Source organism: Ambystoma mexicanum, chromosome 5q, assembly GCF_040938575.1.
Source record: "Ambystoma mexicanum isolate Mex_15411 chromosome 5q, UKY_AmexF1_1, whole genome shotgun sequence".
Taxonomy (NCBI): Eukaryota; Metazoa; Chordata; class Amphibia; order Caudata; family Ambystomatidae; genus Ambystoma; species Ambystoma mexicanum.
Window position 1 is genome coordinate 947,122,458 of NC_090933.1, and position 24,458 is coordinate 947,146,915.

The window sequence follows — 24,458 nt, forward strand, 5'->3', positions numbered from 1 at the left end:
CTGGGTACTTAACTATTTCATGTATGATTGGGAAACATTAAGGGAAGCAAATGGCATGCACAGGCACTTACACAGGCAGTTTGATATGCACAAAAAAGCAAACAAAAGGCTATGGGAATCCGCATGGATTGGGCGGAGTCTCCCGGAGACGCCCACAAGGCAGGGGTTCATAGCATGACAGGAAAGCTGGTGGCAAAATGATCAGTGTGCTCCCAACAGGAGTGAGGCCATGGGGTGTATAGATGCTGGCAAGGAAGAGAAAATGTGGGGATAATTGGGGAAAGGAGGTGTACAAGGAAAGGCGATCGGCAGCAGGGGGAGGGATGGGCGGATCCTAGGAGTGGGAGGAGCCCGCGTACACAGGCGGGGAGTCTCCGCCAGCCCATCGGGCGGAGCCGGGCTTGTCCAGTGCCGGGGGCTCCCTCTGTAGAGGGCCGCCTGTGACAACGCAGTGCACGGGGAGCCGAGGAGCCAAGCCGGTGTATGCGGCTCGGCCCCGGGGCCGAGGGCAGGATGGGCTGCGGGGGCAGCCGGGCCGATGCCATCGAGCCCCGCTACTACGAGAGCTGGACCCGCGAGACCGAGTCCACCTGGCTGACCAGCACGGACACCGAGACCCCCGCGGGTGGCCCGCAGGAGGACGGCAGCACCCCGGAGGCCAGCCCCCGGGACAAGAAGCAGGGCCCGCTCTGCCCGGGTGAGACACGCTGTGCATGCATCATGCGCCCCTTTCCTGGTACCCAGCAGCGGCCCCGCATCCTCATCCTCAGCACCGGGGAAGGATGCAGCGCCACAGCCTGACAGGTGCCGGGGTGGGGGCTCTGACATTCTGGAGCTGTGTAATGTTTACTGCTGCAATTGCTGCTTCCATATCATACACCATGGCACTGGCACTACACCGTGCCCCGTAACGCCTACCGCACACACACGCACCCTCAAACCACACCGTATAGCATGCATCGCACAATACGCGCTACGCGCTATGCCATCTACTCCACATTACACATTGCAGCCTACAGACACCATCGCAGGTATTACACCTGTGCACCAGGCCACGTACATCACACTACTGGGCATACATTTTACCACACAGTAGAGCAGGCACTACAGCGAGCTCCAAACTAGCCACTGCATGCCACACCACATACTGCACCGCGCACCATACCTAGTACATCAAGCACCGTACCACTTACTGAGTACCACATTACACCACACACAGTCCAAGATGCATCATATCACGCCTAGCATACACCAAGCACCACCACATATTTCACCACAAAGTATACCACACTGTACACCACACACTGAAGCACGCACCCCAGTGTATATCTTACCACACATTAGTAGATATATACCACACCCATACAACACTCAGCATCACGTACCTCATGCCCAATACATCACACATTACATTGCATACCTGGGTATTTATCTTATCACAATCAAGCACGCGCCTTATCGCACCGTATAACACGTAGCACGTCTGTACACATGCAGGCTGTGTTTATTATTCGCCCCGCCACTACACAATCTACCATGCATCGTCCAACATATTGACACACAGTATACCAGACAACCACACCTTCCACCTCAGACACCCCACTCTACTCCTAACAGTAACACCAGACCCTAGCATACCACACACAAGAACACACCGCATCACACCCCATGTCATACTATACCGATAACTATGTCATACACGCCATACCGCACACTAAACAAACATACAACAGCCCACATTACACTCAACACTATGCTACACGCCATAACCTCCAGTTCACCAGATAGCCGCGCCACACTAACCAACGAACCCAGACTTGTATCCCGTATTGCATGCCATCCTAGAACACGTATAACCCATCACACGTTGCATTCGTAACTCCAGCCCACCTCATACAAGCACACCACTCGCCCTAGCACCCACCGAAGCACGCACCCTATTAGACGCCATACCGGGGCCCTGACTTTTTAAGAGACCCCCCATGGATTTAGTGTGCCTAGTTCACCCTCCCCCAGCCTCGACACACCGCTGTCAGGACCCCCATACACTGGACAGCAGTAACACTGAAGGGGGTCACTGTATCACCACCGAGGCATGCAACTGCCAGGTCCCACATAGCCTGCCCAGAATCACTGCCCCCCATTCCCCTCCCCCACCACAGGCCAAGGTGCTGACTGGACTCACCTCAGCGCCGCCGGAGTGCACCCATGTTCCTTCCGAGGCTTCACGGCACTGTGCTAGTGCCCACTCAAGGGGGTGCGCGTGTAAGCCTGCGCTGGCCTGCCCATGCCATGCTACGAATTTGGCCGCAGGATCCGTGCCCAGCGGCAGAGCCACCCTGGGCCTCCCTTGAATTACATCTATAGCGCTTGGTGCTTCGCTCCTTGGCAGACCCGCTCCCGACAGTGGCACTGGGAGTCAAACATGATTTCACCAGGATCACATAGTATTAAGTGATGGAAGCTGTATTTTACTCTGAGACAGGACGATGCTCTATACTTGCCAGTTTACTCTCCGCAGCGGTGTTAAGGTTGGCACAGCGTGTACTAAGCCGCCACAACTGCCACTTTGCCCCGATAGAGAGACGGGCATCATTCCTAAAGTGCGAAGTTTCTTCTACTTCCGGGTGACTTGCAGTTTGCTATTGATGATGAGTAGTGGTCTTTTGTTTTTTTTGTTTTCATCGCGACGTACACTGGGGGATCCCTACTGTTCTGCTCTCGGGCGACAGGCGGGCAGAGCAGGGGGCACTGCCAGCGTCTTCCCGCACGCCCCTCGCAGGGGTGAAGTGCTACTCTCCCCGGGGCACGCTCTCCCGCACGGCCACTTCAACCTCTAGCATGATCCGGAGTGCAGCGCCAATCCTGAACAGGATAAGAGACGCCCGGGGGCTTTTATTGAGGTTTTCCTGCCCTCCATTCGAGCAAGCGTGCCCCCTCCCCCGAAAATCCCACATTCGGTGCTGGCCTGGATGCTATAACGCGGCGCAGGTGCTTTTATTTATTATTTAGCGAGGGCAGGTGCTTCTATGTATTTTGCGAGGGCAGGTGCTTTTATGTATTATTTTGTGAGGGAATTAAAGCACAACGCCTTTGAACATTATGTGCAGACATTACGCACTATGTGTAGAAATGTGTTGAGCTGCTTCAGCTCTTTTGAGCTTTGCACATGGTCGTTTTTCGCAGCGAACGGCAGAGTTTGGATTTCAACGCGTCAGACGGTGCTTTGCTTAATGCATCAGTAAGGGCAGCGAGGCCGCGATTGTGGCCGACCCACTAACTGCAAAGTGTGAAGAGGCGACCACGATGTCCCTAGAGTAGCCACTGATGCCTGGCCTGCCCAGAACAGCGAGAAGTGCCCCAACAATGGCGCCGCAAAGGAACAGGCATCAAACCACAACCACACAGTCTCCCAAAAGAGGGATGCAGCGAAAACAAGAAACGGACCTGTTTATGATTTTGGAAACTGAACAGTGATGGCTGGTGATTCTGCTTCTTAAACCCTGGCATTTCCTCTGGGTAGCATTCCCTTGAGGCGCAGCTCTGCTGCTTTCGCACAAATGGTCCAATGCTATGTTATGGGTTTTATGCAACACTCCGCTGCCACCTGCGTGGTCTCTTGGTGCTAAGGGACAGAGGGGGGGGGGGATGCAAGGATGCTTTACTTCTGTGCTGGTGCAGGCAGGGCATGAGTACGGGGTCCTGGTGTGCTCTGGGTAGTTTGCCTCACATGCACCTGGGCCTTTCTGTATCCAGAGGGAAGGGGGGGGGGTATGTGACAATAGCATAGGGTGGTTGGTAGAAGGGATGTAGAGTACTGATGATGTCCTTAGAGTGTGCTTGCTGATCACCTTCAATCAGACCAGCCCAGCTGGAGCATAAGCAAGCAATGACATGTTTCGGCCTTGGTGGGCCTCTTCCAGGAGTGCAACGAAACATACATTTCGGGCGGCGGGGGGAGGGGGGGGCTAACTGGTTTTAGGCCTGGCAACTTTAGAAACTGGGGGATCAAACTTAGAGGCTCCGTCCCCTGTGTTCTACCCCAGGCTTGTGTGGCGGTGAGCCCATATATCCTATCCCTCTTTCCCCAGCCGTCCCGCTCCTACTAACCACCACACCCCCTACCCTCTACCCACCAGAATCAGCTCCTCCGTCCAGCATTACACCTAAGCGCACACACATACACACATACATATACGCAATTACACATTCACTCACTCATTTAAACATCCCATTGAGTAGACACTCAATCATTTACCTGCTCACCCAGCCACCAGACATCATGCACTCACTCACACACACTCATTCATACATACACATTCCTTGCACACATGCATACAAACATAAGCTAACATGCAACACCCTTTCACAATGCTAGTTTCAGAAAAGACTTCCCTTGCCTCTCTGCCTAACAAAAAGCAAGTGTGCACGGTATCCAGCTAAAATGTCGATTTTTTTTCCCCGAATGCAATGTCTAAAAAAAGAATGCCGAAAAAAAAAATCGAATGTGTATTTTTTAATTTGTATTTTTTGTTTTGGTTTAGCTAGTAAAAATTAATAGTAAATAAAAAAAAAAAACGGGGGATTGGGGGAACCCTCTCCATAAAGAACCCCCCCCCCCATAACAAAAAAAAGAAAATGGAAATCATTTTTTTTTTCGGCATTTTTTTTCCGACATTATGGCATTCGAAAAAATGGCAATCGACATATTCACTATAAACCAGTGTGCACATCAGCCCCCTCCCCTCCGATGTGAAAGAACATATAACATTCGTATATGTTCGCTTGCATCCGCGGGGAGGGGGCTGATGTGCGCATTTCATTTTTGTTAGGCAGTGCAGTGATGGAAGCCTTTCCTCAAACCAGCAGCTTAACGTTTTGCTGCTCTCTGCATGAACACAGTAACACTTTAAAGCCACCGGTTTTAGGAAAGGCTTCTCTCCCCTCTCTGAGTAACGAAACGGCACGCCCATCAGCTCAGATTTTGGGGCGGGGTGCTGAAGCCTGGCCACCTCAATGGCGTTGCGTGCCTGGCCTCTTCAGTGTGATGCAGCTCAAATCCACAGATGCACTGAGCTAGGGCTGAGCGATATATTGAGTTTTGGAGATATATCTATATATTTTCAAAATCGATATAGGATGAGACATTGTTAACATCGATATATATACATTATTACATATACTATTTTTTAACATATTGCCATTTACGTCGCATGTAGTCAGCTTACAAGTGAGCATTTAACCCACATAAACAATATTGAGATATATATTCTATATAACCATTCAGCCCAAAAATATTGAGATATGACTTTTGGTCCATATGGTGCAGCGCTAGAGTAGGCCAAGGCCCACGTCAGTGTAGTCCTATGGGAGACGCAGAGAAGCAAAAGCGACTGGTGGAAATGTCTGTGGCCCCACTTGCTTGTGTTTTGCATCTGATCAACAGCTTGCATCCAAAGCACACCTGCCGCATCCTCTTGAGCAATTAAAAAACGGATAAAGGGGGAAAATGAAAAGAGCGTCTGCGTTTATCGCCTGTTTTGGTGGTGGCATTGATAGAGAATTCCTTCTCCAGGCTGTGTAGTGTAATTTGGATTGTAGAGTGATGCCGCTGTGCCGAAAGTTGTCGTAAAAACCATGCAAACAACAATATTTTCATGCTCTGCACAAGCCGCTCCCCTTTGCTCGATTTCTGACGTGGATCAGGGGCATATTCTGCAAATCACATGTTTGGCACCCAATGTGCTCGGTGTCTGCATCTCCACCCACATGCGATATGGATGCGGGCAGAGGTGCTATGGATTCCTATACGTTTGGCCTGCCTTTTAGCACCTCCCAAGGGAGGTAGATTCCCTCGGAATCCATGTGAATGTGTCCTGCCCGGCATTTACCCCCACACAAATCAAGCGTTCTAGGATTCTGCATGCAAAGAAACGCATTCGTTTGCGACCCCCTGAGTGCAATGTGCAGGTTACTCAAAATGAGCCCCAGTATGTCTGTCATGTGTGCATGTGTGGCACTGCTATGGTGCAAATCTAGCTAGGAAGAAGCGGAGTACTGTACAAAGGCACATACAAGGTTTAATAGAGAGCCAACACAAGTGCACTGGGATAAAATGGAGGCCTGTGCAAGAGTAGGCACTTTAGGGGCCCGGTACATTTCTCAAAACACGCCGTGCAATGACACAGAGCTAGGAACAGCGGAGTGCTGCACAAAGATAAATACAAGGTTTACTAGAGCGGCAACACAAGTGCACTGGGATAGCAGGAAGGCCTGTGCAAGAGTAGGCACTTTAGAGGCCCTGTACATTTCTCAAAACACGCCGTGCAATGCAATGACACAGAGCTAGCAAGCAGTGGAGTGCTGTACAAAGGCAAATACAAGGTTAACTAGAGCGGCAACACAAGTGCACTGGGATAACAGGGAGGCCTGTGCAAGAGTAGGAACTTTAGGGGCCCGGTACATTTCTCAAAACACGCAGTGCAAACACGAAGCTAGGAAGCAGTGGAGTGCTTTGCAAAGGCAAACACAAGGTTTACTAGAGCGGCAACACAGGTGCACTGGGATAACACAGAGGCCTGTGCAAGAGTAGGAACTTTAGGGGCCCTGTACATTTCTCAAAACACGCCCTGCAATGACACGAAGCTAGAAAGCAGCGGAGTGCTGTACAAAGATAAAAACGAGGTTTACTAGAGCGGCAACACATGTGCACTGGGATAACAGGGAGGCATGTGCAAGAGTAGGCACTTTAGGTGCCCTATACATTTCTCAAAACACGCAGTGCAATGACACGAAGCCAGGAAACAATGGAGTGCTGTACAAAGATAAATATGAGGTTACTAGAGCGGCAACACAAGTGCACTGGGATAACAAGGAGGCCTGTGCAAGATAAGGCACTTTAGGGGCCCTGTACATTTCTCAAATCACGCTGTGCAATGACACAGAGCAAGAAAGCAGTGAAGTACTGTACAAAGGCAAATACAAGGTTTACTAGAGCGGCAACACAGGTGCACTGGGATAACAGGGAGACCTGTGCAAGAGTAGGCACTTAAGGGGCCGGTACATTTCTCAAAACACACCGTGCAACCGCAGAGCTAGGAAGCAGTGGAGTGCTGTACAAAGGCAAATACAAGGTTTACTAGAGCGGCAACACAGGTGCACTGGGATACCAGTGAGGCTTATGCAAGAGTAGGCACTTTAGGGGCCCTGTACATTTATCAAAACACGCTGTGCAATGACACAGAGCTAGGAAGCTGCGGAGTGCTGTACAAAGATAAATACGAGGTTTACTAGAGTGGCAACACAAGTGCACTGGGATAACAGGGAGGCCTGTGCAAGAGTAGGCCCTTTAGGGGCCCTGTACATTTCTCAAAACACGCTGTGCAATGACACAGAGCTAGGAAGATGCGGGGTGCTGTACAAAGATAAATACGAGGTTTACTAGAGCGGCAACACAGGTGCACTGGGATACCAGTGAGGCTTATGCAAGAGTAGGCACTTTAGGGGCCCTGTACATTTATCAAAACACGCTGTGCAATGACACAGAGCTAGGAAGCTGCGGAGTGCTGTACAAAGATAAATACGAGGTTTACTAGAGTGGCAACACAAGTGCACTGGGATAACAGGGAGGCCTGTGCAAGAGTAGGCCCTTTAGGGGCCCTGTACATTTCTCAAAACACGCTGTGCAATGACATAGAGCTAGGAAGCTGCGGAGTGCTGTACAAAGATAAATATGAGGTTTACTAGAGCGGCAACACAAGTGCACTGGGATAACAGGGAGGCCTGTGCAAGAGTAGGCACTTTAGGGGCCCTGTACATTTCTCAAAACACGCTGTGCAATGACACAGAGCTAGGAAGATGCGGGGTGCTGTACAAAGATAAATACGAGGTTTACTAGAGCGGCAACACAAGTGCACTGGGATAACAGGGAGGCCTGTGCAAGAGTAGGCACTTTAGGGGCCCTGTACATTTCTCAAAACACGCTGTGCAAAGACATAGAGCTAGGAAGCTGCGGAGTGTTGTACAAAGATAAATATAAGGTTTACTAGAGCGGCAACGCAGGTGCACTGGGATAACAGGCAGGCCTGTGCAAGAGTAGGCACTTTAGGGGCCCTGTACATTTCTCAAAACACGCCCTGCAATGACACGAAGCTAGGAAGCAGCAGAGTGCTGTAAAAAGATAAATACAAAGTTTACTAGAGCGGCAACACAAGCGCACTGGGATAACAGGGAGGCCTGTGCAAGAGTAGGCACTTTAGGGGCCCTGTACATTTCTCAAAACACGCCCTGCAATGACACAAAGCTAGGAAGCAGCGGAGTGCTGTACAAAGATAAATACGAGGTTTACTAGAGCGGCAACGCAGGTGCACTGGGATAACACGGAGGCCTGTGCAAGAGTAGGCACTTTAGGGGCCCTGTACCTTTCTGAAAACACGCCCTGCAATGACACGAAGCTAGGAAGCAGCGGAGTGCTGTACAAAGATAAATACGAGGTTTACTAGAGCGGCAACACAAGTGCACTGGGATAAAAGGGAGGCCTGTGCAAGAGTAGGCACTTTAGGGGCCCTGTACATTTCTCAAAACATGCAGTGCAATGACACAGAGCTAGGAAGCAGTGGAGTGCTGAACAAAGATAAATACGAGGTTTACTAGAGCGGCAACGCATTTGCACTGGGATAACAGGGAGGCCTGTGCAAGAGTAGGCACTTTAGGGGCCCTGTACATTTCTCAAAAAACGCCCTGCAATGACACAGAGCTAGGAACAGCGGAGTGCTGCACAAAGATAAATACAAGGTTTACTAGAGCGGCAACACAAGTGCACTGGGATAGCAGGAAGGCCTGTGCAAGAGTAGGCACTTTAGAGGCCCTGTACATTTCTCAAAACACGCCGTGCAATGCAATGACACAGAGCTAGCAAGCAGTGGAGTGCTGTACAAAGGCAAATACAAGGTTTACTAGAGCGGCAACACAAGTGCACTGGGATAACAGGGAGGCCTGTGCAAGAGTAGGCACTTTAGGGGCCCGGTACATTTCTCAAAACACGCCGTGCAAACACGGAGCTAGGAAGCAGTGGAGTGCTTTGCAAAGGCAAACACAAGGTTTACTAGAGCGGCAACACAGGTGCACTGGGATAACACAGAGGCCTGTGCAAGAGTAGGCACTTTAGGGGCCCTGTACATTTCTCAAAACATGCCCTGCAATGACACAGAGCTAGGAACAGCGGAGTGCTGTACAAAGATAAATACAAGGTTTACTAGAGCAGCAACACAAGTGCACTGGGATAAAAGGGAGGCCCATGCAAGAGTAGAGGCCCTGTACATTTCTCAAAACACGCCGTGCAATGTAATGACACAGAGCTAGGAAGCAGTGGAGTGCTGTACAAAGGCAAATACAAGGCACTAGGATAACACGGAGGCCTGTCCAAGAGTAGGCACTTTAGGGGCCCTGTACATTTCTCAAAACACACCCTGCAATGACACGAATCTAGGAAGGAGCGGAGTGCTGTAAAAAGATAAATATGAGGTTTACTAGAGCGGCAACACAAGTGCACTGGGATAACAGGGAGGCCTGTGCAAGAGTAGGCACTTTAGGGGCCCTGTACATTTCTCAAAACACGCCCTGCAATGACACGAAGCTAGAAAGCAGCGGAGTGCTGTACAAAGATAAAAACGAGGTTTACTAGAGCGGCAACACATGTGCACTGGGATAACAGGGAGGCATGTGCAAGAGTAGGCACTTTAGGGGCCCTATACATTTCTCAAAACACGCAGGGCAATGACACGAAGCCAGGAAACAATGGAGTGCTGTACAAAGATAAAAACGACGTTTACTAGAGCGGCAACACATGTGCACTGGGATAACAGGGAGGTATGTGCAAGAGTAGGCACTTTAGGGGCCCTATACATTTCTCAAAACACGCAGTGCAATGACACGAAGCCAGGAAACAATGGAGTGCTGTAAAAGATAAATATGAGGTTTACTAGAGCGGCAACACAAGTGCACTGGGATAACAAGGAGGCCTGTGCAAGACAAGGCACTTTAGGGGCCCTGTACATTTCTCAAATCACGCTGTGCAATGACACAGAGCAAGAAAGCAGTGAAGTACTGTACAAAGGCAAATACAAGGTTTACTAGAGCGGCAACACAGGTGCACTGGGATAACAGGGAGGCCTGTGCAAGAGTAGGCACTTAAGGGGCCGGTACATTTCTCAAAACACGCTGTGCAATGACACAGAGCTAGGAAGCTGCGGAGTGCTGTACAAAGATAAATACGAGGTTTACTAGAGTGGCAACACAAGTGCACTGGGATAACAGGGAGGCCTATGCAAGAGTAGGCCCTTTAGGGGCCCTGTACATTTCTCAAAACACGCTGTGCAATGACATAGAGCTAGGAAGCTGCGGAGTGCTGTACAAAGATAAAAACGATGTTTACTAGAGCGGCAACACATGTGCACTGGGATAACAGGGAGGTATGTGCAAGAGTAGGCACTTTAGGGGCCCTATACATTTCTCAAAACACGCAGTGCAATGACACGAAGCCAGGAAACAATGGAGTGCTGTAAAAGATAAATATGAGGTTTACTAGAGCGGCAACAGAAGTGCACTGGGATAACAAGGAGGCCTGTGCAAGACAAGGCACTTTAGGGGCCCTGTACATTTCTCAAATCACGCTGTGCAATGACACAGAGCAAGAAAGCAGTGAAGTACTGTACAAAGGCAATACAAGGTTTACTAGAGCGGCAACACAGGTGCACTGGGATAACAGGGAGGCCTGTGCAAGAGTAGGCACTTAAGGGGCCGGTACATTTCTCAAAACACGCTGTGCAATGACACAGAGCTAGGAAGCTGCGGAGTGCTGTACAAAGATAAATACGAGGTTTACTAGAGTGGCAACACAAGTGCACTGGGATAACAGGGAGGCCTATGCAAGAGTAGGCCCTTTAGGGGCCCTGTACATTTCTCAAAACACGCTGTGCAATGACATAGAGCTAGGAAGCTGCGGAGTGCTGTACAAAGATAAATATGAGGTTTACTAGAGCGGCAACACAAGTGCACTGGGATAACAGGGAGGCCTGTGCAAGAGTAGGCACTTTAGGGGCCCTGTACATTTCTCAAAACACGCTGTGCAAAGACATAGAGCTAGGAAGCTGCGGAGTGTTGTACAAAGATAAATATAAGGTTTACTAGAGCGGCAACACAAGTGCACTGGGATAACAGGGAGGCATGTGCAAGAGTAGGCACTTTAGGGGCCCTATACATTTCTCAAAACACGCAGGGCAATGACACGAAGCCAGGAAACAATGGAGTGCTGTACAAAGATAAATATGAGGTTTACTAGAGCGGCAACACAAGAGCACTGGGATAACAGGGAGGCCTGTGCAAGAGTAGGCACTTAAGTGGCCCTGTACATTTCTCAAAACACGCCCTGCAATGACACGAAGCTAGAAAGCAGCGGAGTGCTGTACAAAGATAAAAACGAGGTTTACTAGAGCGGCAACACATGTGCACTGGGATAACAGGGAGGCATGTGCAAGAGTAGGCACTTTAGGGGCCCTATACATTTCTCAAAACACGCAGTGCAATGACACGAAGCCAGGAAACAATGGAGTGCTGTACAAAGATAAATATGAGGTTTACTAGAGCGGCAACACAAGTGCACTGGGATAACAAGGAGGCCTGTGCAAGATAAGGCACTTTAGGGGCCCTGTACATTTCTCAAATCACGCTGTGCAATGACACAGAGCAAGAAAGCAGTGAAGTACTGTACAAAGGCAAATACAAGGTTTACTAGAGCGGCAACACAGGTGCACTGGGATAACAGGGAGGCCTGTGCAAGAGTAGGCACTTAAGGGGCTGGTACATTTCTCAAAACACACCGTGCAACCGCAGAGCTAGGAAGCAGTGGAGTGCTGTACAAAGGCAAATACAAGGTTTACTACAGCGGCAACACAGGTGCACTGGGATACCAGGGAGGCTTATGCAAGAGTAGGCACTTTAGGGGCCCTGTACATTTATCAAAACACGCTGTGCAATGACACAGAACTAGGAAGCTGCGGAGTGCTGTACAAAGATAAATACGAGGTTTACTAGAGTGGCAACACAAGTGCACTGGGATAACAGGGAGGCCTGTGCAAGAGTAGGCCCTTTAGGGGCCCTGTACATTTCTCAAAACACACTGTGCAATGACATAGCGCTAGGAAGCTGCGGAGTGCTGTACAAAGATAAATATGAGGTTTACTAGAGCGGCAACACAAGTGCACTGGGATAACAGGGAGGCCTGTGCAAGAGTAGGCACTTTAGCGGCCCTGTACATCTCTCAAAACACGCTGTGCAATGACACAGAGCTAGGAAGATGCGGGGTGCTGTACAAAGATAAATACGAGGTTTACTAGAGCAGCAACACAAGTGCACTGGGATAACAGGGAGGCCTGTGCAAGAGTAGGCACTTTAGGGGCCCTGTACATTTCTCAAAACACGCTGTGCAAAGACATAGAGCTAGGAAGCTGCGGAGTGTTGTACAAAGATAAATATAAGGTTTACTAGAGCGGCAACGCAGGTGCACTGGGATAACAGGCAGGCCTGTGCAAGAGTAGGCACTTTAGGGGCCCTGTACATTTCTCAAAACACGCCCTGCAATGACACGAAGCTAGGAAGCAGCAGAGTGCTGTAAAAAGATAAATACAAAGTTTACTAGAGCGGCAACACAAGCGCACTGGGATAACAGGGAGGCCTGTGCAAGAGTAGGCACTTTAGGGGCCCTGTACATTTCTCAAAACACGCCCTGCAATGACACAAAGCTAGGAAGCAGCGGAGTGCTGTACAAAGATAAATTCGAGGTTTACTAGAGCGGCAACGCAGGTGCACTGGGATAACACAGAGGCCTGTGCAAGAGTAGGCACTTTAGGGGCCCTGTACCTTTCTCAAAACACGCCCTGCAATGACACAGAGCTAGGAAGCAGTGGAGTGCTGAACAAAGATAAATACGAGGTTTACTAGAGCGGCAACACAAGTGCACTGGGATAACAGAGAGGCCTGTGCAAGAGTAGGCACTTTAGGGGCCTTGTACATTTCTCAAAACACGCCGTGCAATGACACGGAGCTAGGAAGCAGTGGAGTGCTGTACAAAGATAAATACGAGGTTTACTAGAACGGCAACGCAGGTGCACTGGGATAACGGCGGCCTGTGCAAGAGTAGGCACTTAAGGGGCCCGGTACATTTCTCAAAACACGCCGTGCAACCACAGAGCTAGCAAGCAGTGGAGTGCTGTACAAAGGCAAATACAAGGTTTACTAGAGAGGCAACACAAGTGCACTGGGATAACAGGGAGGCCTGTGCAAGAGTAGGCACTTTAGGGGCCCTGTACATTTCTCAAAACACGCCCTGCAATGACACAGAGCTAGGAACAGCGGAGTGCTGCACAAAGATAAATACAAGGTTTACTAGAGCGGCAACACAAGTGCACTGGGATAGCAGGAAGGCCTGTGCAAGAGTAGGCACTTTAGAGGCCCTGTACATTTCTCAAAACACGCCGTACAATGCAATGACACAGAGCTAGCAAGCAGTGGAGTGCTGTACAAAGGCAAATACAAGGTTTACTAGAGCGGCAACACAAGTGCACTGGGATAACAGGGAGGCCTGTGCAAGAGTAGGCACTTTAGGGGCCCGGTACATTTCTCAAAACAGGCCGTGCAAACACGTAGCTAGGAAGCAGTGGAGTGCTTTGCAAAGGCAAACAGAAGGTTTACTAGAGCGGCAACACAGGTGCACTGGGATAACACAGAGGCCTGTGCAAGAGTAGGCACTTTAGGGGCCCTGTACATTTCTCAAAACATGCACTGCAATGACACAGAACTAGGAACAGCGGAGTGCTGTACAAAGATAAATACAAGGTTTACTAGAGCAGCAACACAAGTGCACTGGGATAAAAGGGAGGCCCATGCAAGAGTAGAGGCCCTGTACATTTCTCAAAACACGCCGTGCAATGTAATGACACAGAGCTAGGAAGCAGTGGAGTGCTGTACAAAGGCAAATACAAGGCACTAGGATAACAGGGAGGCCTGTCCAAGAGTAGGCACTTTCGGGGCCCTGTACATTTCTCAAAACATACCCTGCAATGACACGAATCTAGGAAGGAGCGGAGTGCTGTAAAAAGATAAATATGAGGTTTACTAGAGCGGCAACACAAGTGCACTGGGATAACAGGGAGACCTGTGCAAGAGTAGGCACTTTAGGGGCCCTGTACATTTCTCAAAACACGCCCTGCAATGACACAAAGCTAGAAAGCAGTGGAGTGCTGTACAAAGATAAAAACGAGGTTTACTAGAGCGGCAACACATGTTCACTGGGATAACAGGGATGCATGTGCAAGAGTAGGCACTTTAGGGGCCCTATACATTTCTCAAAACACGCAGTGCAATGACACGAAGCCAGGAAACAATGGAGTGCTGTACAAAGATAAATATGAGGTTTACTAGAGCGGCAACACAAGTGCACTGGGATAACAGGGAGGCCTGTGCAAGAGTAGGCACTTTAGCGGCCCTGTACATCTCTCAAAACACGCTGTGCAATGACACAGAGCGAGGAAGATGCGGGGTGCTGTACAAAGATAAATACGAGGTTTACTAGAGCAGCAACACAAGTGCACTGGGATAACAGGGAGGCCTGTGCAAGAGTAGGCACTTTAGGGGCCCTGTACATTTCTCAAAACACGCTGTGCAAAGACATAGAGCTAGGAAGCTGCGGAGTGTTGTACAAAGATAAATATAAGGTTTACTAGAGCGGCAACGCAGGTGCACTGGGATAACAGGCAGGCCTGTGCAAGAGTAGGCACTTTAGGGGCCCTGTACATTTCTCAAAACACGCCCTGCAATGACACGAAGCTAGGAAGCAGCAGAGTGCTGTAAAAAGATAAATACAAAGTTTACTAGAGCGGCAACACAAGCGCACTGGGATAACAGGGAGGCCTGTGCAAGAGTAGGCACTTTAGGGGCCCTGTACATTTCTCAAAACACGCCCTGCAATGACACAAAGCTAGGAAGCAGCGGAGTGCTGTACAAAGATAAATTCGAGGTTTACTAGAGCGGCAACGCAGGTGCACTGGGATAACACAGAGGCCTGTGCAAGAGTAGGCACTTTAGGGGCCCTGTACCTTTCTCAAAACACGCCCTGCAATGACACAGAGCTAGGAAGCAGTGGAGTGCTGAACAAAGATAAATACGAGGTTTACTAGAGCGGCAACACAAGTGCACTGGGATAACAGAGAGGCCTGTGCAAGAGTAGGCACTTTAGGGGCCTTGTACATTTCTCAAAACACGCCGTGCAATGACACGGAGCTAGGAAGCAGTGGAGTGCTGTACAAAGATAAATACGAGGTTTACTAGAACGGCAACGCAGGTGCACTGGGATAACGGCGGCCTGTGCAAGAGTAGGCACTTAAGGGGCTCGGTACATTTCTCAAAACACGCCGTGCAACCACAGAGCTAGCAAGCAGTGGAGTGCTGTACAAAGGCAAATACAAGGTTTACTAGAGAGGCAACACAAGTGCACTGGGATAACAGGGAGGCCTGTGCAAGAGTAGGCACTTTAGGGGCCCTGTACATTTCTCAAAACACGCCCTGCAATGACACAGAGCTAGGAACAGCGGAGTGCTGCACAAAGATAAATACAAGGTTTACTAGAGCGGCAACACAAGTGCACTGGGATAGCAGGAAGGCCTGTGCAAGAGTAGGCACTTTAGAGGCCCTGTACATTTCTCAAAACACGCCGTACAATGCAATGACACAGAGCTAGCAAGCAGTGGAGTGCTGTACAAAGGCAAATACAAGGTTTACTAGAGCGGCAACACAAGTGCACTGGGATAACAGGGAGGCCTGTGCAAGAGTAGGCACTTTAGGGGCCCGGTACATTTCTCAAAACAGGCCGTGCAAACACGTAGCTAGGAAGCAGTGGAGTGCTTTGCAAAGGCAAACAGAAGGTTTACTAGAGCGGCAACACAGGTGCACTGGGATAACACAGAGGCCTGTGCAAGAGTAGGCACTTTAGGGGCCCTGTACATTTCTCAAAACATGCACTGCAATGACACAGAACTAGGAACAGCGGAGTGCTGTACAAAGATAAATACAAGGTTTACTAGAGCAGCAACACAAGTGCACTGGGATAAAAGGGAGGCCCATGCAAGAGTAGAGGCCCTGTACATTTCTCAAAACACGCCGTGCAATGTAATGACACAGAGCTAGGAAGCAGTGGAGTGCTGTACAAAGGCAAATACAAGGCACTAGGATAACAGGGAGGCCTGTCCAAGAGTAGGCACTTTAGGGGCCCTGTACATTTCTCAAAACATACCCTGCAATGACACGAATCTAGGAAGGAGCGGAGTGCTGTAAAAAGATAAATATGAGGTTTACTAGAGCGGCAACACAAGTGCACTGGGATAACAGGGAGACCTGTGCAAGAGTAGGCACTTTAGGGGCCCTGTACATTTCTCAAAACACGCCCTGCAATGACACAAAGCTAGAAAGCAGTGGAGTGCTGTACAAAGATAAAAACGAGGTTTACTAGAGCGGCAACACATGTTCACTGGGATAACAGGGATGCATGTGCAAGAGTAGGCACTTTAGGGGCCCTATACATTTCTCAAAACACGCAGTGCAATGACACGAAGCCAGGAAACAATGGAGTGCTGTACAAAGATAAATATGAAGTTTACTAGAGCGGCAACACAAGTGCACTGGGATAACAGGGAGGCATGTGCAAGAGTAGGCACTTTAGTGGCCCTGTACATTTCTCAAAACACGCCCTGCAATGACACGAAGCTAGAAAGCAGCGGAGTGCTGTACAAAGATAAAAACGAGGTTTAGTAGAGCGGCAACACATGTGCACTGGGATAACAGGGAGGCATGTTCAAGAGTAGGCACTTTAGGGGCCCTATACATTTCTCAAAACACGCAGTGCAATGACACGAAGCCAGGAAACAATGGAGTGCTGTACAAAGATAAATATGAGGTTTACTAGAGCGGCAACACAAGTGCACTGGGATAACAAGGAGGCCTGTGCAAGATAAGGCACTTTAGGGGCCCTGTACATTTCTCAAATCACGCTGTGCAATGACACAGAGCAAGAAAGCAGTGGAGTGCTGTACAAAGGCAAATACAAGGTTTACTAGAGCGGCAACACAGGTGCACTGGGATACCAGGGAGGCTTATGCAAGAGTAGGCACTTTAGGGGCCCTGTACATTTATCAAAACACGCTGTGCAATGACACAGAGCTAGGAAGCTGCAGAGTGCTGTACAAAGATAAATACGAGGTTTACTAGAGTGGCAACACAAGTGCACTGGGATAACAGGGAGGCCTGTGCAAGAGTAGGCCCTTTAGGGGCACTGTACATTTCTCAAAACACGCTGTGCAATGACATAGAGCTAGGAAGCTGTGGAGTGCTGTACAAAGATAAATATGAGGTTTACTAGCGCGGCAACACAAGTGCACTGGGATAACAGGGAGGCCTGTGCAAGAGTAGGCACTTTAGGGGCCCTGTACATTTCTCAAAACACGCTGTGCAATGACACAGAGCTAGGAAGATGCGGGGTGCTGTACAAAGATAAATACGAGGTTTACTAGAGCGGCAACACAAGTGCACTGGGATAACAGGGAGGCCTGTGCAAGAGTAGGCACTTTAGGGGCCCTGTACCTTTCTCAAAACACGCCCTGCAATGACACGAAGCTAGGAAGCAGCGGAGTGCTGTACAAAGATAAATACGAGGTTTACTAGAGCGGCAACACAAGTGCACTGGGATAAAAGGGAGGCCTGTGCAAGAGTAGGCACTTTAGGGGCCCTGTACATTTCTCAAAACATGCAGTGCAATGACACAGAGCTAGGAAGCAGTGGAGTGCTGAACAAAGATAAATACGAGGTTTACTAGAGCGGCAACGCATTTGCACTGGGATAACAGGGAGGCCTGTGCAAGAGTAGGCACTTTAGGGGCCCTGTACATTTCTCAAAACACGCTGTGCAATGACACGGAGCTAGGAAGCAGTGGAGTGCTGTACAAAGATAAATACGAGGTTTACTAGAGCGGCAACGCAGGTGCACTGGGATAACGGGGGCCTGTGCAAGAGTAGGCACTTAAGGGGCCCGGTACATTGCTCAAAACACGCCGTGCAACCACGAAGCTAGGAAGCAGTGGAGTGCTGTACAAAGGCAAATACAAGGTTTACTAGAGCGGCAACACAGGTGCACTGGGATACCAGGGAGGCCTGTGCAAGAGTAGGTACTTTTTAGGGGCCCTATACATTTCTCAAAACATGCCGTGCAATGACATGAAGCTAGGAAGCAGCGGAGTTCTGTACAAAGATAAATACAAGGTTTACTAGGACGGCAGCACAAGTGCATGGGATAACAGGGAGGCCTGTGCAAGAGTAGGGACTTTAGGGGTCCTGTACATTTCTCAAAACACACCCTGCAATGACAGGAATCTAGGAAGCAGCGGAGTGCTGTACAAAGATAAATATGAGGTTTACTAGAGCGGCAACACAAGTGCACTGGGATAACAGGGAGGCCTGTGCAAGAGTAGGCACTTTAGGGGCCCTGTACATTTCTCAAAACACGCAGTGTAATGACACGAAGCTAGGAAGCAGTGGAGTGCTGTGCAAAGATAAATATGATGTTTACTAGAACGGCAACACAAGTGCACTGGGATAACAGGGAGGCATGTGCAAGAGTAGGCACTTTAGGGGCCCTGTACATGTCTCAAAATACGCTGTGCAATGACACAGAGCTAGGAAGCTGCAGAGTGCTGTACAAAGATAAATACAAGGTTTACTAGAGCGGCAACACAAGTGCACTGTGATAACAGTGAGGCCTGTGCAAGAGCAGGCACTTAAGGGGTCGGTACATTTCTCAAAACACACCGTGCAACCACAGAGCTAGGAAGCAGTGGAGTGCTGTACAAAGGCAAATACAAGGTTTACTAGAGCGGCAACACAGGTGCACTGGGATACCAGGGAGGCTTATGCAAGAGTAGGCACTTTAGGGGCCCTGTACATTTATCAAAACACGCTGTGCAATGACACAGAGCTAGGAAGCTGCGGAGTGCTGTACAAAGATAAATACGAGGTTTACTAGAGTGACAACACAAGTGCACTGGGATAACAGGGAGGCATGTGCAAGATTAGGCCCTTTAGGGGCCCTGTACATTTCTCAAAACACGCTGTGCAATGACATAGAGCTAGGAAGCTGCGGAGTGCTGTACAAAGTTAAATATGAGGTTTACTAGAGCGGCAACACAAGTGCACTGGGATAACAGGGAGGCCTGTGCAAGAGTAGGCACTTTAGGGGCCCTGTACATTTCTCAAAACACGCTGTGCAATGACACAGAGCTAGGAAGCTGCGGGGTGCTGTACAAAGATAAATATGAGGTTTACTAGAGCGGCAACACAAGTGCACTGGGATAACAGGGAGGCCTGTGCAAGAGTAGGCACTTTAGGGGCCCTGTACATTTCTCAAAACACGCTGTGCAAAGACATAGAGCTAGGAAGCTGCGGAGTGTTGTACAAAGATAAATATAAGGTTTACTAGAGCGGCAACGCAGGTGCACTGGGATAACAGGCAGGCCTGTGCAAGAGTAGGCACTTTAGGGGCCCTGTACATTTCTCAAAACACGCCCTGCAATGACACGAAGCTAGGAAGCAGCAGAGTGCTGTAAAAAGATAAATACAAAGTTTATTAGAGCGGCAACACAAGCGCACTGGGATAACAGGGAGGCCTGTGCAAGAGTAGGCACTTTAGGGGCCCTGTACATTTCTCAAAACACGCCCTGCAATGACACAAAGCTAGGAAGCAGCGGAGTGCTGTACAAAGATAAATACGAGGTTTACTAGAGCGGCAACGCAGGTGCACTGGGATAACACGGAGGCCTGTGCAAGAGTAGGCACTTTAGGGGGACCTGTACCTTTCTCAAAACACGCCCTGCAATGACACGAAGCTAGGAAGCAGCGGAGTGCTGTACAAAGATAAATACGAGGTTTACTAGAGTGGCAACACAAGTGCACTGGGATAAAAGGGAGGCCTGTGCTAGAGTAGGCACTTTAGGGGCCCTGTACATTTCTCAAAACATGCAGTGCAATGACACAGAGCTAGGAAGCAGTGGAGTGCTGAACAAAGATAAATACGAGGTTTACTAGAGCGGCAACGCATTTGCACTGGGATAACCGGGAGGCCTGTGCAAGAGTAGGCACTTTAGGGGCCCTGTACATTTCTCAAAACACGCCGTGCAATGACACGGAGCTAGGAAGCAGTGGAGTGCTGTACAAAGATAAATACGAGGTTTACTAGAGCGGCAACACTGGTGCACTGGGATAACGGGGGCCTGTGCAAGAGTAGGCACTTAAGGGGCCCGGTACATTTCTCAAAACACGCCGTGCAACCACGAAGCTAGGAAGCAGTGGAGTGCTGTACAAAGGCAAATACAAGGTTTACTAGAGCGGCAAAACAGGTACACTGGGATACCAGGGAGGCCTGTGCAAGAGGAGGTAATTTTTAGGGGCCCTATACATTTCTCAAAACATGCCGTGCAATGACATGAAGCTAGGAAGCAGCGGAGTGCTGTACAAAGATAAATACAAGGTTTACTAGGACGGCAGCACAAGTGCATGGGATAACAGGGAGGCCTGTGCAAGAGTAGGGACTTTAGGGGTCCTGTACATTTCTCAAAACACACCCTGCAATGACAGGAATCTAGGAAGCAGCGGAGTGCTGTACAAAGATAAATATGAGGTTTACTAGAGCGGCAACACAAGTGCACTCGGATAACAGGGAGGCCTGTGCAAGAGTAGGCCCTTTAGGGGTCCTGTACATTTCTCAAAACACGCAGTGTAATGACACGAAGCTAGGAAGCAGTGTAGTGCTGTGCAAAGATAAATATGATGTTTACTAGAACGGCAACACAAGTGCACTGGGATAACAGGGAGGCATGTGCAAGAGTAGGCACTTTAGGGGCCCTGTACATGTCTCAAAATACGCTGTGCAATGACACAGAGCTAGGAAGCTGCAGAGTGCTGTACAAAGATAAATACAAGGTTTACTAGAGCGGCAACACAAGTGCACTGTGATAACAGTGAGGCCTGTGCAAGAGTAGGCCCTTTAGGGGTCCTGTACATTTCTAAAAACACACAGTGCAATGACACGAAGCTAGGAAGCAGTGGAGTGCTGTACAAAGATAAATACAAGGTTTACTAGAGCGGCAACACAAGTCCACTGGGATAACGGGGAGGCCTGTGCAAGAGTAGGCACTTTAGGGGCCATGTACATTTCTCAAAATTCGCTCTGCAAAGACACAGAGGTAGGAAGCTGCAGAGTGCTGTACAAAGATAAATACGAGGTTTACTAGAGCGGCAACACAAGTGCACTGGGATAACAGAGAGGACTGTGCAAGAGTAGGCCCTTTAGGGGCACTGTACATTTCTAAAAACACACCGTGCAATGACACGAAGCTAGGAAGGAGCAAAGTGCTGTACAAAGATAAATACGAGGTTTACTAGAGCGGCAACACAAGTGCACTGGGATAACGGGGAGGCCTGTGCAAGAGTAGGCACTTTAGGGGCCCTGTACATTTCTCAAAATTCGCTCTGCAAAGACACAGAGGTAGGAAGCTGCAGAGTGCTGTACAAAGATAAATACGAGGTTTACTAGAGCGGCAACACAAGTGCACTGGGATAACAGAGAGGACTGTGCAAGAGTAGGCACTTTAGGGGCCCTGTACATTTCTAAAAACACACCGTGCAATGACACGAAACTAGGAAGGAGCAAAGTGCTGTACAAAGATAAATACGAGGTTTACTAGAGCGGCAACACAAGTGCACTGGGATAACAGGGAGGCCTGTGCAAGAGTAGACACTTTAGGGGCCCTCTACATTTCTCAAAACATGCCGTGCAATGACACGAAGCTAGGAAGCTGCAGAGTGCTGTACAAAGATAAATACGTGGTTTACTAGAGCGGCAACACAAGTGCACTGGGATAACAGGGAGGCCTGTGCAAGAGTAGGGTCTTTAGGGGCCCTGTACCTCTCTCAAAACACACAGTGCAATGACACAGAGCTAGGAAGCTGTGGAGTGCTGTACAAAGATAAATACGAGGTTTACTAGAGCGGCAACAAAAGTGCACTGGGGTAACAGGGAGGCCTGTGCAAGAGTAGGCACTTTAGGGGCCCTGTACATTTCTCAAAACACGCAGTACAATGACACAGAGCTTGTATTTTTGTAGTCACAGAACAGAAATAGCATCTGCAATGGTCCGTGAATTTGAAAGTTGCCTGCAAACCCAGGCCTTTTACTGATTGGTCAGGCCTTTTATCTCAACTGATTTCAATGTCCAATCAGGATTTCAGAAGGAGCGCACATATACAGGGGGCGGGGGGTTCACTGAAATTCATTATATGCAAATTGTTCTCATATTAATTGTGGATATTTGCACCTTGCTCAACATCTGTGCTATAATTTATTTTACAAAAAAAACCAAACACTGGAATCTTATATCATACAGTTCCCTTCAGCACGATATCGTGATTTATATATAAGATGTCGACTCAATGTATGGCATAGGTGGGAGATTCTGGCTAAGTGGAAATTAGTTGATGTCAGTGAAAATACTTGTCGGTATTGTAAAGATGAAAATCAAATAGAGTCACTGACACATCTTATTACTAATTGTCCTCATAGGTTAGAACTTCGAAAGAAATATTTTCAGCGTTTTTTCATGGGATTTCAGTCTGTATCACATGAATTGTTCTGGAATACTTTATACAATGCGCAAATGACCTCAATGAGAATAGCAATTGTGAATTTTTAATTGGCTTTAAAATGGATGAAGGAATCAATCTATGTTAGAAATGTTTGATTGTTCCAGGCTTTAGAAAAAGGACTTATAAGAAGATATTTTTGTTTTAAATTTAATCTTAGAAATATTACAGAATTAAGATTGAATTATGAAAGAAATAAGACGAAATTGGTTTAAAACAATAGTGATAAGATATTATATCTCTATTGTTATATTTGATTGATTTTATGTTTTTAATTTTTTTTTTCTATATTGAAAAGTTGTTTCTACAACTAAATCAATAAAATAAAACTCGAGAGCAGCAAAACAGGGTCTGGATCACAGACATTGCACTGGTGCCTGTGCAGTTTCGAGCAGCGCCGGGCAGTCTTGCAGCAGTGGTGGGCATTTTGGCAGCGCATGTACACTGCTAGGAGTGCCAGTGTTGTTATCACACTGGTGTGCGGGTGCAAAACTGTCCCTTTCTTCTGTGCGTTCCTAGTGCCCCCACCTTCACGTTTGCTTCTGGATATCTCTTTACTACTGTTAGAGAGAGAGAGACTCTCTCTCTCTCTCTCTCTCTCTCTCTCTCTCTCTCGTGTGTGTGCGCGCACCTATATGTTTCTGCATGTGTGTGCGTGTTGGGATTGTGGTGGTGGTGCGGTAGCAGTTGGGGGTGTCTTGTGCCTCTCACATTGAACATTTTGTCCTGTAGACACCCACATCTTACTTTCTTTGACCAATAATCCTACCTCACTTATGACCTACGCTTATTTAGCTACCCTGTATTTTTTGTATTTGTGATTTCATACAGCGCCAATCCATGCCACCAGCTTTGCATCATGCTTCTGTCAGACGTGCTGTAGCATACAGGTCAACAGACATGTGTATGAGAGGCAGTGACAGCCTCATCATGACACAGTTCTGGCCTCAGCCTGTCAGCTGAGAGTGGTATCTGCAACTTGCCCGCTTTGCCCGCCTGTGGAATCCTGCCAACTTTGTTGTAGGCTTTGAGGATGCCCGTTTAGTTATGGCCCAGCACCGGCGGGCTGCACATGGTCCTGCACCATCCTTTTCTCTAGCGCTGGGAAGCAGCTGCACAGGAGCCTATAGCGGCGGGCAAAGCTCAGAATAAATGCATACATTTAGAAGGGAGCAGTCTAAGGGCACCAGCAAAAGCAGGCAACCGGCGAAGCTGCGTTTAAACGCTGGTAACTGAGGCATAAGCAAGGAAAGGGACAAGAATGCGCCTTCTTTGGAACGTGGCGCCTCGAGAACGTCGCCTGCTACAGGCGGCCACGTGTGTAAAGAGATCTACTGACACGCCAGTGATCTCTACCGCTGGGCGCACCATTATATGTTCATTTTTCTCGTACATATTCACTGTGGAGATTCTGAAAGCATGATTGGAATTCACGATTCGTTGGGGCCAGGAGCTCACCCCTAAACGCAAGCTCGAGGTGACTGGTAACGTCTAGGATTCGCGCATCTCAGAGCCGGAACGGCACATTCGTGCATGGCCGCGCAGAAGCGGCGGCTTGCCTGGTCACTGATTCACAGAGCGTTTTCCAATGGGGTTTTGCCATTATAAAAACACTTCTGTGAATTAGGGAAGGCTGCCTTGGCGCAGCGACGCTAAATCATTGGAGCT

At 48.8% G+C, this 24,458-nt stretch overlaps 1 protein-coding gene across 1 annotated transcript in view; it reads left to right on the top strand.

The window, feature by feature from the left end:
- The first annotated feature begins 234 nt into the window (after positions 1-234).
- BAALC (BAALC binder of MAP3K1 and KLF4) overlaps positions 235-24,458 on the top strand; it is a 277,489-nt gene continuing 253,265 nt past the window's right edge. Inside the window, exon 1 of the mRNA XM_069621465.1 lies at positions 235-697. Within this exon, the coding sequence (XP_069477566.1) occupies positions 484-697 (214 nt within the window). The 5' untranslated portion in view covers positions 235-483. The remainder of the gene's footprint in view (positions 698-24,458) is intronic.